This window comes from Streptopelia decaocto, assembly GCF_964273445.1.
Source record: "Streptopelia decaocto genome assembly, chromosome: 14".
Lineage (NCBI taxonomy): Eukaryota > Metazoa > Chordata > Aves > Columbiformes > Columbidae > Streptopelia > Streptopelia decaocto.
In genome coordinates this window covers 12,785,257-12,800,490 of record NC_138669.1, presented here as the reverse complement: position 1 = coordinate 12,800,490, position 15,234 = coordinate 12,785,257, and the positions used below count along the sequence as shown (strand labels likewise).

Sequence of the window (15,234 nt, the reverse complement as noted above, 5' to 3'; positions counted from 1 at the left end):
CAAAGACAGGGAATACTTTAGAACCAGATGCGTTTAGTCGCCTCAGTGGAGGAACTCCTTGGGAAGAAAGTACTGCAGGCTGAGATGTATGTGGGAAAGGAAGAAAGGAAGGAGAGGTTATTTAGGCCAGTTCTGGGCAAAGATTCAGTATCTTTTTTTTCTAACAGCATTAACAGAATGCTATTTTATGATTCTCCCTTTACAAGTGCACAAACAGCAGCTACTTCTTCTGAGCCTCAGGCTTTTAAAATTTACTGTAAGACAAGTTTTGAAAGTCCATTCACATGCACCAAGTTATCTGCAGTCCAGCCCCCCTCTCTTTTTTTTTTGAAGAAATATATGTGTGTGTATCTATTCCACTAACACAAGGAAAGCCTGCATGTTATTATTTCTGGCTCCTTCCCCTGGGCCCGTGTATTCGTTCCCTTCAGTAGTGCTGCCCACAAGTACCTTGGTGCAGGCTGTTGAAATCAGTTTCACTCTTGTGACCTTTTGTGTCAAGAAGTATTGTAGAGTATCCACTTATGTCCTGATACGAAGCACTTCATTTCCTTATAGCTCTTCTTTCTTGATAACTTACATACATACCGTGACCTTTCATAATAATTAAAAATATTACCTATTTATCTAAAAACTGAATATAGTGTTTCAAACTTTTACATGCTGGAGCATACAAAATACGCCACATAGTATGATCCTAATTTATATGTAAAAGCACCTTCCTTGAAACACAATCTCATAAATAGATCAGTGAAGGAAATTTACCAAGTAATTTTCATAATTAAAAAGTAGGCATGCACATTCTAAAAGCTAAACCCTAATTCACAGCAATTAGATCATGAATAACCAATATAATGGACTTTACTTATAAATCATTACATAGAAGTTGGAGAAAAATATTATCTTGCTGATGCACAATTTGTATTCTAGCAAATGGTTTTCAGTAGCATGTACATTTGAATAAATGTCTAATACCCTCACTATTTGGTCATTAAAAACCCTGTACCTATTTGCAACTTAAAATGTTTATTTTAGCCATGAAACCTCCCAGTGAAACCTAAATAGATGAAATCTATTCACTGGAGATTTCAGTGGCCCTTAATACCCAGAGATTTATTTCTGTATAAATTATTAGATCCGATTAGCCTGCACCAAATGAAATTATATATAATGTGCTGGAAAAGTACAGGCAAATGACACAAAATGTACAGTTAAGTCACTGTAATCCAGTTACAGGTAGATTCAAAACCTAGCTACATTCTTAAATTATTTTAAAACAAATTAAATATGAATCATTTGCTCTGAATACTCAGAAAAAAGAAAAAATATCAGAATCTGTACAACTTTGGTAAAGAACAAGCAAATATCTCTAAAAGAGTTCACTAGAATATAACCTTTAGTTTTAAAGTTAATTAATTTTTGTCACTGACTGTGGTAAATAACTATCTCAAATATTAATTTATCATTTATCTACAGACTTTCTGGTGTTTGGTTATTTTAAAATTTAATTTAATTTTATTTAAATTAACAGCTCTATCTAGTGTACTAAAGGAATGCAGACAAACAGAAGTTAAACAGTTGTAATTTTTAATACATTTGTTGTTTTACCTCTCCTACCATTGATTTTCTGATACAGGTACCCACAGAACTATACCCACACCCCTCAAAAAATGAAGAGTTTTTTTAATATATACAAAAACCATTATCAAAATAATTTAAAATTCCAGCTTGGTTCTTCCCCCCTCACTCCAAGTGCATATTTGGTTGCAAGGGCTTCATGATTTCTGAGTTCTGGTTATATCAAAGAGTGAAAAAACAATGGTATTACTCTGAGTTTCATTCATTGGGACTGGAACAAATACAGATTTCATGTTGCAAACTGTTATTTGACATATGAAAAATTTCTCAGAAGTCTTCAGGGAAGTGAATCGGGTCTTCTGGCACCCTAAAGTTGGGTGAGATGTCATACTCCTGGTTTTACTCTAAAAATGTTTTGTTTCTAAATAAAATAGGAAAAGGGAATCATCTTCTTCTGGACAAACACACAGAATACAAAATTATTCCACACTTACGATTCTGTTTCTTATCCAAAGAACATCCTTGCCAGTCTAGGAACAGTTTTACAAAGAACAAATCACTGTACTCATCTGTATTTCCTATTAAACTGCACAAGCTATCATGAGATCTGTAGAAACCCTTCTATATATCTGTTTTAAGCTACATGTACGTATGCGCTGAGGAAAGAAAGGGAACTAACTGGTTGATGTTTAAAATGCTATCTGCAAAACACAGAACAAAGATAAGAGAAATTCTGTCATTTTTTTATCTTTGCTTGTCTTTATTTCACAATCATCTTTAGCTTCTGTTGAATAATGATTCATTTCTAAATGCAAAAGGTCATTTAGCTTTTTGTTCTTTATTAAGACTTCATTCCTTTTTTACAAAAATAGAATAGAGCATTAGTCTTTATTCGTTTTTAGTTTAACATACAGTTCATTTATTTGGAACGGAGCATTTTGGGACACAATATATTTAGTTTATTATTGGTAGTTTGTTTAATTGTTAGTTTATAGCAGGTCTTCTGGTCACCACACAAATTATCAAGCTTCTGCTAGTATGTATTAAAACCCACAGATATCAGAAAATGTTTTCCTACTGAAGTTAATTCAGGATAAACTATCATGTTGTAGCAAACAAGGTCAAGAGTCCCTTTAAGAAGGAAACGATTTCATTGCCTCCCAGTTTAGATTCTCCATAGACACGGTCCACAAATGAAATAGGAACCTGTTGAAACAAGCAAAACTATTTTTAAGGTTCAAAATCTAAATAATCAGATATTCTGTAAACAAAAGAATGGCCTTTGAACTACAGCATGTTTAGGCATGGGAAGAAGGCAAGAATCAGATTAGCTTCCTTTGCGTCAGTTCTTACCAGTGGCTTTCATAATGCCCCCTAGCTAGGGAGCATGGAATTAATTGGTTTATCACCTTTAAAGATGATCCAAAGACATTACTCAGTGGCTGGATGATAAACCAGTCGGAACAAACCTAATAGCTGAAGTGCACTAAAGCCTGGGGGCTTAAAATGAACCTTCACCACTTTCCTCGTTAGCTCAATTCAATGAGTCAGTGCCTTGGGAAGGCAAAAATCTCCTGCCACCGTGAACCAGCGTTCTGCTCAACCTCACCGCTGGCTGCAAGATGACATCTGAATACGGCAGTTAGTGCATATTTTACAAACAATACCTGTCTTTATTAGTCTTTGATAATTTTACAGATTATTTACAGGATTAAAGGGCATTTAAACCACTAATTTTGGTTTTCTTACTGAAGTGATCATGCTGTCCAGATGAACTCACTACTCCTAAAAGGTTAGGAACACGCTGCTTTTCAGTAATTCAACCACGTACAAATGACGTATGATGGGACATTCTGCCAACAATGTATTAGAATATTCAAGAATTTCCTTTTATGTTTGTATGCAAAACTGAAATACTTCAGGGGCTAAAATAATTGCATTTGCAAAAGTCATTAAATAATTGGCTTGGTGTTCTGCTGGCAGCTTCAACCAGAAATCATCTGGCAAGTGGACCACAAAAATCACCACACCTTTGCATCTGCACCAGGACTGAGGATTTCTCACTATTCTAGCACATCAGTCCATGGCAGAAGAAACCCCAGTCAAGACGACAGTCAGAAGATACCCCAGGCAGGATGCAGACAGAGTTAGCAGTGACTCTGGCTTCCTAAGCAGGGTCCCTTTGATGATCCCAGGAAACGTCCTGGCAACTACAGATGGATGATCTAGGGGGCACAGACAGAAACTGCTGAATATGTAGTGCAGGATGTCAGAGGTGACATTTTCCAACCAGTGGGGAAGAATGGTTAATACCTCATCTAATAAGAGGTATCCAGTCTTTCCCTTCAGTATAGGAATTAACCTTTTGTGTTGTTGCTGGACTTCACATTTCTTGCATAAGAAGTTTTATCATTAGTCTTAAAGGAAGCCTTTTCAAAAGAGTGTATTCCATGCACTGGGGGATGTTTACATACGGTGAAGAAGTGCGGCAGAATGAAAGAGAAATGCATACAAGACTATTCAGGTATAGTTTGTGTCAGTTCATCTCATCAGCTATTAGTTCCTCTTAGGCTGGCAGGTTTCAAGCTTCATCTTCAAGAAATATTTCACCCTCACAACTGTATCTACATTTTACAACTGCATAAAAACTCCTGTTCTGCCTGTAGGGTTGCAGCCCTGGCAAACCAGGAATTAGACATGCAAGGGTCACCTCTTCTGGAATTTTGGTATTACTATTTGGATAATTATAAGGTATATCAAGATCATAAGTATTGACGGGAAAATACCATATCAATGTACTTGAAACTTGATGGAAAATTGTTCTCGCCCAGGAAGTTAAAATATACAGATGACACACAGAACAGTAAAAATATGATAGTCTTATTTATAGGTCTGCATCAGCAATCTGAACACAGTCAGGTTTGTTGCAGATATCACAAAGGAAATCTTAAAGACAAGGCCAAACAGAATAATGAAGCAACTCTTCAGACGTTAGAGAGAACTCTTCCCACATGTGAGAAACCAAAGGAGGGAAGACGATGCTTACTTGAGAATGTAACGGATGAGTTGCAGAGGATGGCATAACTGACCACCACAAAACAGAGCCCACGTCTCCACACTAACAGCGAGACATCAGGCCTAGCGAAGACTGTCCATCAGGCTTAGAACTGAAGACAAATAGCTTATATTTGATGCTATACAACCAGTAGAGGCATGTAAACCAACAAGTGGTGGGATCAAATAACATGTAGAAAAAAGGTCTTTGTGGCAGCAGCCTGAAGAAATGTAAGCAACCCAAGACTGCATTTTTTTAAAGCTAGAGAAGTGTATTTTACTGTTTTAAACCTTGACAAATGCATAGTAAATAAAACCTCATTTCAACCTAGCTTTCAGTATCTGGATGTATAGACACGTGAGGATTTAATTCAGCAATATTAGAAAGCAGTATGTGAATGCAGCTGGATGTGAAGACCAAAGAAATTAAGGTCAAACCCCAACTACAGACAGGATAGTGATGTTGCTCCATAGGCAAGAAAGGTGGAAGAAGAGAGCTTCCTTTATTGCACAGAAATACTCTACCTGATGGTGACAGAGAAATGCAATACGAGGCTTAGAGGGAGAAGTACAGAACAGAATTCTCCGACAATTCAGCGTCATGAAAATGATGATGAAGAACTGGTTCTGAGATTTGGCTGCAGAGAGAATTCCAGTGAATCATCTTTAAAGACACCAGCAAGAGCAATTCAATGAAATACAAAAGGCAGCAGAGTGCCGAAAATGTAGGAACTAATAACTGTTTGGAGTTCCTTTTCAATGACTGTAGACAGCACATTCACAGAGTTCAGAAGTGGAAAGTTGCAATAGCTGGAAAGCTGGAAAATAATAAGGAAATAAATGACAGAGAACAGAGTAAATTTGAAATAGAATCAGGTCGCTGGAGAAAACAAAATTATTTGAGAAGACCTAACTAGAGATGTCTGTACCATATGAAGGAGGAGAGTAAAGGCTCAGAACAGCTTTATGGTATATTTTGACTTATTTCCCAGAGAACCTGCTAAAATTGTATGCAACTAAAGAAATAGCAACAGGAAGAGGGAAGGATCTGAGAAGCCTATCAGCTAGAGGAATAAGTAACTGGAATTTCAGATCCGGTATCCACCTGGACAAGTTGGGAAAATAAGAGTTCTACACATGCAATTTCTTTATATAGATTTGAAAATCTTGCTGCTTTTTGGCAGTGCACCAAATTTCCTGTGCTCCCAGTAATCTGTATTTACATTTAAATGAAAGCACCATGTACTTATCAAAACTTTTACTATACCTCTCCAATAGTGTATCCTAACTGTCTAGCCCGAACAATCATCTCCATCTGGAAGACGTATCCTTTAGAAACGCATTTTTCCATTAGTTTCTGTAAGACTTCTTTTCTGTACAACCTGTAAACCATTACAAAGAAAATGAAACCTTGAGCACAATTTCTGAACTTTAGAAATCAAGGTAGTGTGTAGGAAACTTAACTGTAATCACGCATATTGCTGTTAATGATTTTTTAAAATAGTAAGGTCATAGGAGCAACAGTTCTTGCAATCTAGTCTACTATTGCTATATCCTTTCCAAATAGATTTTAGTCTGCAGTAAAGAAGGTACGTTCTTACTGCAGTTCCTTGTTCAGCGGTTTCTTAATTTCAAATAAAATTTATGAATTGCAAACCAGACCCATACCTGAAACTCCCTGTTAAGTCTGATGCACCTGGTCTCAGCAAAACCTGAGTTAGAAAATTGGCCCCACGACTGTGAAAGAAGAAGATCAGACTGGTAACACAAATTGTGCTCCTTGTTCTTTACAATAACTTACAAATTAGCATTAACTTACACATACTCTTAAATAAGGCATAAGAGAGAAAGACTTTCTGCAGAAGAAACTTGCAGTTTACCTGCTCAATATCTCTAAGTCCCTGTAAACCCGAGATGGCAGCCTCTGTGTGCTCGTACAACCTTGATGTCATTTTCCTCCTGGCTTTTGGGTGGAACCTCTCCCTGGTGCTCACTGTAACTGTTTCCTGAGCAGTGATTTATTGACATTGATCATGCCAGACAATTCTTAACTTATGACAAATCATAGTGTCAACAGAGGGGTTTAGCAAGTGATTTACTGTTTAAGGAAAGGACCGTTATAGATCCTGAAGCTAACCAAATGTGTCTTTTAAACTTGACAAAGGTGTCATAGTCTCGGCTCATTCTTTGGATGATGAAGCTGACAAACTGTCCCACCCTGATCCTGTGCAGATTTCTCCTCTGTTCCAACCCAGTTCTCACACCTGGTCTTATAATTACATTCTTTCTTGGTGGGTTTTTAACCATGGAATTTGAAATCATGCATGTTTCAATTATTTCATATAATTTTGGAGTACCTAGTACTATTGTCTAAGCACTCAGTACTGCTCACAGAGATTTATTGTTTGAGTACTCAGAATTCTTATACATTTCTAAATAACAAATTTATGTGTAAATATCTAGAAAAACACTAACCTGATTAATTTTCTTTTCAAATCCCAGCCATATACTCCTCCATTTCCTTTATATCTTGTTCCAGATACAATATCAAAATTGCCTTCTTTCTGCTTTCTATAAGTAGTTGATTTCATTAGAAAAACAGAATGAATATTTGCATGAAGATAGTACAAATTTCAAAATAAGAACAATCACTCAGTACAAAATCTGTATTTTACAAACCTTTGAACAAATAAGTAGACAAGAGAGGAAAGCAATAGCTATGGTGGGTATAAGCATTATGCATTTAAAAACCTGTTAATTGCTCTCTTATAAAGAGCTATGTAATGGAATCTTATGATTATCTTTAATCAACTATGTCATAAAATTTCATAGACTAATTCATAAGTAGTTTATAAAGAACAACTTATGCATTTTAAAAGCCTCTGTCTAGTATAAAAGACAGAATGATTTTAAATACACATCTAAATATTTATATTACACAAAGCCATAGTAAGGAACAGAAAGAAGTCTGAAACTATCCTTAGTACGCACTGTGCCTGACTGCTGCAGAAACCTATAAGTGAGAAAGTTGAAAATGACACAGACTGCGCCCTCAGCCCCCAATGTGCTGCCCATTGGGCGTTTGTCACAAACTCAAGTGTCACAGGCAGAGGAAGCGAAGAGACAGGCAAAGGAGAGAAGGATTCCCCAGCTACCTGAGGACAGGGCCCTCTAGTCAACATCCCTACACACTCAGGGTGAAATAACAAGATGACAGTTATGGATATACTTCTCAAAGCTGAACAACTTTTCCAAGGAAGAGAAGTACTTAGTCATACATGCTGTTACTTTAAACTTGAGGATCTTTGTTCCAGATAGGAACTAATTACTTTTCTGGATTATTTGGGGACACATCTAATGAGGTCCAATAACTTTTATTTGAATTCCTGCCTTGACGGATTGGTCACTACAGCTACACAGCTATACAAGAATATAAAGCTTTCAGGTATTACTACAAAACAATAAGTGTTGAGGAGTCATTTTATCATATTACAATTGGCACCTACCTGATAAACTCTGGAATAAATTTTGGCTGAAATGGAACGAAAACAGATTAAAAAAAGAGTAAGGGGTGGAAAAAAAAATCAATGAAAATTTAATTATAAGAGATTAAAACCATACCACATAAAATACAGACTTACATGGTGAGAGAGGTCAGCATCCATAATAACAATAAAATTCCCTGTAGCATGCTTCATTCCGTGAATATAAGCAGTGCCTGATGAAAATGGGACAGAAATAATTTCCCTCACTCTTTTAAAATATACAATCTTTTAGCTACAGTCTTCACTTATTTTCTAAAATCCCTAAGTTACACTAGTAAAGCATCAACAAAAAAACCCAAAAATTTATTTTAATATTATGTATCACTGGTCAAACATTAAAATAATTTTTTTTCTTTTCCCTACAATTTCAGAACTAGATTTTATAAATTTAAACCTTGGCAAACGCTCCTGCACTAGAAATGCACAAACATGACTTGGTAAGTGGGTCACTATTTGAACTATAATTTTCAGAAGCGCCACAGGCACTTTGGACCATACAAAACTAGAAACGGGACACAACAAAATAATCACTTATAGTTAAAAACCCCTGTGTTCTAGATTCGGAATTTACTATTAGTGGTATATAGAGTTTGGGTTGTTGCTGACACCCTGAATTATATCCTGATACCTAATCTGCAGACAGTCTTTTTTTTCTTACTTGAGATTTTGTTGTGTTTTATCCATCCTGTATGAGTGAGTGTAGCTATCTTGATACGAGCTGGAATGAGTCTTGCTATTAGTTTCCTCAACAATGTGAATTTCTGATCCAAGTCATAGTTTTCAAGACAGCGCTGCTCCCAAGGACAGCAGAGCAGCACAACAGAGATTCAAAACTGGCACATACTCTTAGTTGATCCTAATTACTCTTGAACCTTTCTGTTAAATTCATCAGGAACACGTAAAACTGAAAAAACCCTACTCTTGACTGCTGTCCTCAGCAGGCTCTTTCACAGCAAACCAAACTCCTGGTTAATGAACAACTCATCTTTCTTTTTTGTGTTGTTTGCAAAGTTACCCAGCAGGAGCGTCACAGATGTGTGTACTGTGCATAAATAGGAGATGTGGTACAAGAAAAATTTAAATTCGGTCAGTTTTAATCCATAACACTGGTCAAGTTAGGACACAAGATGAAAAGGCAGGCAACACGAAATTGACTATCTGTAAGGTTTTTGGAGTTTCTTAGATAAATGAGATGTAGAAAAAAGTATAGAAAGGTGATTTAAATAGACAATTCAATATCAAAATTAGAATTTTTGTTCAGTGGACTGGAGAAATTAGTTAGCTGCAGGAGTTGGCACACAAGACACCTCAAATGTTTTACCAGCACATGGAAGTGGAGATTACCAAAACATGTAGCAAGAAAGTCAGATACTGATTTCCAATAAATCAAACAAGGTATTGCATTATATCATTTTCTGCATTCCTATTATAAGAGAGGAGGGATAAGGATAAAACGTGAATCTTAACAGATGGAAATATCTCCACTTTATTTTAGGATAGCTTACATACTACAGGTTTTAATGGTGTTTATGACTTTCTAGGATGTCTGTCTTTCCTAAGGCAAATAATGACAAACTTCACTTACGTATTCTGTGAAATATGCCATCAGGGCTGTAAAATTGCAGTCCTGCATAATTCCATGCAAATTTTAATGATCAGTCTCAGTGGTACAAGATTGGCTCCCAAATTAGTGAGATTTCTGCAACGCCAATTAACTTCTGCAATGTACTTCAAAACCTTCCATTCACATGTCCGTTATAGATGAGACAATAATTCAGGAGTTTTGAGCACTGGACATCTGTCAGATACGTATTTTTTTATTTAATTATAGTCATAATTCACACTGAAATGGATTAACTGTAAAGAGCTCTGTCCAAATACAGTCAGGAAAACATCCCAGCCTTCTCTGGAGGTTGGACAAACTGCAGTGCGATTTTTGAAGCATCCTGCACATGGGCAGATTGCACAAAAAGTCCCACTGTCCCCTCTGAGTCAGTAGGTTCCAGAAAAATATAGCAGATACTCTTGGAAAAACTTATGTTTTTTCTCCTCAATCTAGACCCCTCAATTCTGTAACCAGTGACTAGAGGACGGGAGGGAGAGAAGCAGCTTGATGTTAATGGGAAAACACATTTAGATAGAATTGCAGTGACCACAGTTTCCAGGTTTGAGGTTGTGGGGAACTTGTGTGTTTTTTAGGCTTGATGAAAACATATATTCTGCTTTTGGGCTTCACTGTGATTTTTTCTGGAACTTTATACACCAGAATAAATCAAAGAATACAATAGATTTCTTTCTTTTATTTTTTTAGTACTAACCAGAGTTACTATGGACTTACCAAGGCCCAACTTTCTTGCTCTAGGTCTCAGAAGCTGCAGGATATATGAAAATATACAGATATTACTTGAAGTACAATTTTAAATTAACTTTAGTGACACCTTAAAATTCACTATTTTCAAGGTATTAAAATATTTTAAATGTACTTTCAATTCTTAAGAATCTAGATAACATATAAGAATAAATTTATCTGTCAAAATACAGGAGAAACAAAACATTTTATTAAACAAGTATTTGATCAGATCATATTTAAAACAAAACCCCTTCTAAGCTTTAATTAGTAGTTCTGCAGTAAAACAAAACAAAACAAAATTGAAAGCACCATCTTAGTTACTACAGGATTTCTTCAAATTCCACAATCTGAAATACAGTTATAAATCTAAACAGCAGTCTCCCCAGCACCATCACTTTTAAGGAATGACAAACACTAACAGCAAATATTTTGGCGTGTTTCCCAAAGTGATGCAGCGTACTTTTAGTGCTGAATATAAATGTCAAGATTTTCATGTGTGTGTAGATATAACCCACAGATACGTGGTCATGCACATCAAGTACTTTCCAATAGAACAAAACGGAAAAAACTATAGAATATACAACTCACTATTTTATCTGATCCGTAGATCTTTTCCAATTGCTCAGCAATTTCCTGTGTCCCATCTGGGCTTCCATCATCTATGATGATAATTTCAAAATTGTTTCCACTGAAATGAGAATTATTTCTTTTTTAAATGCACAAATGGAAAACCCAATTTCACTACCTATGTCACACTGAAAGGCACGAAACTGAAGATGAGAATGCAAAGTGGTTTTCTGGCAGCTCGAGGAACAGGTTATAGTTATTGTTACAGCTGTCAGTCTGTGGTTGCGGTGACAAAACGCGTCACTGGTTCAGCCTGAAGCTGCGAACGCTGCACAAACCTCCCGGTACCCACCGCTCCTCAGCTCCGCTCCAGCCTCGGACTGGGCAGGACACAAAGCTAAAATCGCCTCTGTGGTGATTCAACCTGGCGGTTGGTGCAGAACAGATCACAGCACATGTGAGACTGCTAATTAGTATAATTTCATTTCCCTAATTAACCCCAGAGAAGTGCCATTCCCTGCTCTATGGGTTAGGAACAGCCGGCTGCACCCCCTCCCCCCGAGTGAAAAACGTTACGTATTTCACAGCATAACCACAGAATCATGGAATGTCCTGAGTTGGAGGGACCCACAGGATCGTGGGATCCAGCTCCTGTCCCTGCACAGGACACCCACAGGTCACCCCGTGTGTCTGAGGACGTTGTCCAGTCTCTTCTTGAACACTGTCAGGTTGGGGCCGTGACACCTCCCTGGGAGCCTGTTCAGTGTCCAGCACCTCTGGGGGAAGAACCTTTTCCTCATGTCCCACTGACCCTCCCTGGCTCATCTTCTGCCGTTCCCAGGCTCTGTCGCTGGTCCCCAGATAACGTTATGTCATTCCGTACACTTTAATGCCGCACGTTTCCCGCCCCGCCGTTACTTTCCCCCCCACCTCACATCGACAGTGAGGGGGGTCCTCACCCCGCACCGCCCCCAGCCCCCCGGCCCCTCCCCCCGCGGCCGGTACCTCTCCTGGAACGTGCGCGCCAGCAGCCAGACGACAAGGGGCAGGTTCTCCCGCTCGTTGTAGGTTGGCAGCAGCACCGAGAACTTGTCGGCGCCGCCGGCCGCCATGTCGGGCGCGCTGACGCGGCCGGAACCGGCCGGATGAGCCGCGGCCAATCAGCGCGCGCTGCGCCACCGGAACCGCCGCGGCGGCGGCCGGAAGTGGAAGTGACACGCCGTGTGGCGCTGTCCCCGCAGGCATGGCGGGCAGCGCGGAGGCGGCGCGGCTGGGCGCGGAGATCGGCCGGCGGGAGCGGGAGCTGCGCGGCCTGCGGGAGCGCTTGGCCGCCCTCCTGGCGGCGGGACCCGCAGGGAACGCCGCGCTCACAGAAGAGGGAACCTCCGACTTTCCAGGCGAGCTGCCCCCTCTGCCCGCCCAGGCCTCGCTGAGCCCCGCCGACATCCTGCGGTACAGCCGGCAGCTGGTGCTGCCCGAGCTGGGCGTGCGGGGGCAGCTGCTCCTGGCCCGCTGCTCCGTGCTCGTGGTGGGCTGCGGCGGGCTGGGCTGTCCCCTGGCCCAGTACCTGGCCGCAGCCGGCATCGGCCGCCTGGGCCTGCTGGATCACGACGTGGTGGAGACGAGCAACCTCCACCGGCAGGTGCTGCACGGGGAGGCCCGCCAGGGGCTCCCCAAAGCTGTGTCTGCGGCAGCGGCGCTGCGGCTGCTGAACTCCACGGTGCAGTACGTGCCCTACTGCGGGGCCCTGAGCCCTCGCACCGCCCTGGAGCTGGTGCGGCAGTACGACATTGTCGCCGACTGCTCCGACAACGTGCCCACCAGGTACTTGGTGAATGACGCCTGTGTTCTGGCTGGGAAGCCCCTGGTGTCTGGCAGTGCGCTGAGGCTGGAGGGGCAGCTGGTGGTTTACAACTACCAGGGAGGGCCTTGCTACAGGTGTCTGTTCCCCAAGCCGCCCCCACCAGAGACTGTGACTAACTGTGCGGATGGAGGAGTGTTGGGTGTTGTGCCAGGCATCATGGGGTGCATCCAGGCCTTGGAAGTGCTGAAGATTGCCTCGGGAATGGGTTCCTCCTTCAATCAGTTCATGTTAATGTTTGATGCCCTCCAAGGGAGATTTCGCAATATCAAGTTAAGACCAAAGAAACCAGACTGTGCTGTTTGTGGTGACAATCCGTCTGTCACCTGCCTTCAGGATTATGAGGCATTTTGTGGTTCTTCTGCAACAGACAAGTGTAGGACTTTACATTTGCTGCCCAGTAAAGACAGAGTATCTGTAGAGGAATACAAAAAACTGTTGGATGAGCAAGTTCCTCACGTATTGTTAGATGTTCGTCCACAGGTAGAAGTGGATATCTGTCGCCTGGCACATGCTGTCCACATTCCTTTGAGTAAATTAGAAGATAAAGATGAAGAATATCTGGAACATTTAGAGAAAAGAATTTGTGAAGAAAAGCAGAGAACTAATGGCCAAACACCTTTTCCTGTATATGTTGTTTGCAAATTAGGAAACGATTCTCAGAAGGCTGTAAGAATTTTGCAGGAGTTACCTGTCAAAGAATTTGGTTCTGTGTTAGCTAAGGATATTAAAGGGGGGCTCATGGCTTGGGCCAGTAAAATTGACCCAACGTTTCCTCAGTATTAGAAATTCAAATGGTGAAAAAAAATGGAAATTTTCATAGTAAATTCCATAGGGTTTCATTTTTCTCTGTGTAATGACTGTGTTATGTGGCTAAAACAGGAGATAGAAACACAATGTTTTTTTTTTAATGGTAGTTTTTTTCCCAAAAATAATTATGTATTTTTTTTAAATGTCTGATTATTTTTGTAAAAAATGTGAAATTATCCATGGAAATCTAAAGAAATATGTTTCTTGGTTATTATTTAATAGTGAAAACTTGGGATAACTACTTAATTGTGCATTGACAGTGACTCCTAATTAGTAATTATAACCTGAAAGAATGACAAAGCACAGCAGTCAAGTGTTATTGCTTATGTTGCTCACCGCCTAACAAATTGAAACGGTGTGTGCGGTGATTATAAAATATAACTAACTGTTCATCTCTAGCTGGTCGGTAGCACTGTTAACTCTGTCATAAGGAATTGCCAAGACAATGCTGACAAGGCTGTTTCGGTCAACACCTTTTAGTTCTCTGTTTATGAAGGAGAAGTGCTCACTGCAAATAACAGCACCTGCAGCAAGGATGTTCTGTTAAGAACTTCAGGAGCCATCCATCCTCATTTCTTGGCTGGCAAAAAAGTTTATTTACATTTACATAGTGACTTACATGGAAAACCTGATGTTACATGTTAATAAGGCATAAGTTTAAGCTCCAAAAGTTTGTAAAACACAAAATGTTTTTGTGAGGGCTTAGGAAATTTCAGATTGAGAGATGAGGAGGTGAGAAAAAACCCAGATGTGTGTCCTCCCTTCTGCAAGTACAAAGGTGTATTTCATAAGCATGTCCCCAGTTGCACTGCGTTATTTTGTTTACTGGCATGAAGAGCCACACACATCTGAAAAGTTCTTGTAGACAAACTGAATGAAAAGGAAGAGCAATAAATAGCTTCTCAACAGAAAGCTGCCTGAGTCCTCATCACTTAAGCATAGTAATTATCTTCTTATTAATTAAGGTATGGATTTCTTTTACTTTCTGAGGAGAAAAAAAAAAAACACTTGTCATGACTAATCTTTGCATTATAAACCGGCAAAAAAATAGAATCATTATAATTAGTAGTCAAAAAGGTGTATTTTAATAAAATAAATTTGAGAACATCCACACCGCCTACTTTATTATAACATGCCACAGGCTTTAACAATAATAATCTTCATCTCTTGTGAAGGAAACAGTTACGTGAATTTATAAATACAGAGTTGTATCTCTCGCAATTTAGAAGACAAGGAAAATGTTGAAACCATGACTTAAAATAAGCGTGAGTGTTTTGTGGTGTGTAGTGAGAGCATTGTCAGTCAAGACGTTCTAAGCTGCGTGGTGGAGGTTGGGTTCAGTTGGAACATCTGGCTTCTGGTGGGATTCGGCTTTTGGGAGTTAGAAACCAGAGGGACTTGTTTGAAATGCCTGACCTATGTGTTCATTTTTCTTTCTTTACTGTGGTGTCAAGACGAGACTGAAGCAT

At 39.6% G+C, this 15,234-nt stretch overlaps 2 protein-coding genes across 2 annotated transcripts; one reads left to right on the top strand and one right to left on the bottom strand.

Annotated features, from left to right (window-relative positions):
* Positions 1-2,396: 2,396 nt before the first annotated feature.
* On the bottom strand, positions 2,397-12,257 carry DPM1 (dolichyl-phosphate mannosyltransferase subunit 1, catalytic). The gene is made up of 9 exons (XM_082065347.1): positions 12,100-12,257; positions 11,116-11,215; positions 10,516-10,549; positions 8,274-8,350; positions 8,139-8,164; positions 7,108-7,203; positions 6,301-6,369; positions 5,900-6,014; positions 2,397-2,784 (listed from the first exon to the last, which is right to left on the bottom strand). Exons 1-9 carry the CDS (start codon positions 12,204-12,206, stop codon positions 2,680-2,682), a joined length of 729 nt encoding a protein of 242 aa, XP_081921473.1. The 5' UTR covers positions 12,207-12,257; the 3' UTR covers positions 2,397-2,679.
* Positions 12,258-12,279: 22 nt separating this feature from the next.
* MOCS3 (molybdenum cofactor synthesis 3) lies at positions 12,280-14,677 on the top strand. The gene has a single exon (XM_082065346.1). It carries the CDS (start codon positions 12,338-12,340, stop codon positions 13,739-13,741), a length of 1,404 nt encoding a protein of 467 aa, XP_081921472.1. The 5' UTR covers positions 12,280-12,337; the 3' UTR covers positions 13,742-14,677.
* Positions 14,678-15,234: the final 557 nt, after the last annotated feature.

What these genes read in the sequence shown, in the direction of transcription:
- DPM1 (XM_082065347.1), bottom strand. Translation starts at nt 12,206, where the DNA reads ATGGCGGCCGGCGGCGCCGACAAGTTCTCGGTGCTGCTGCCAACCTAC. An exon ending in ATGCTGACCTCTCTCACCAT is followed by an intron (nt 8,165 to 8,273) that starts GTAAGTCTGTAT and finishes GTTCCATTTCAG; the next exon opens with CCAAAATTTATTCCAGAGTT. An exon ending in TTGAAAAGAAAATTAATCAG is followed by an intron (nt 6,370 to 7,107) that starts GTTAGTGTTTTT and finishes CTTCTTTCACAG; the next exon opens with TCGTGGGGCCAATTTTCTAA.
- MOCS3 (XM_082065346.1), top strand. Translation starts at nt 12,338, where the DNA reads ATGGCGGGCAGCGCGGAGGCGGCGCGGCTGGGCGCGGAGATCGGCCGG.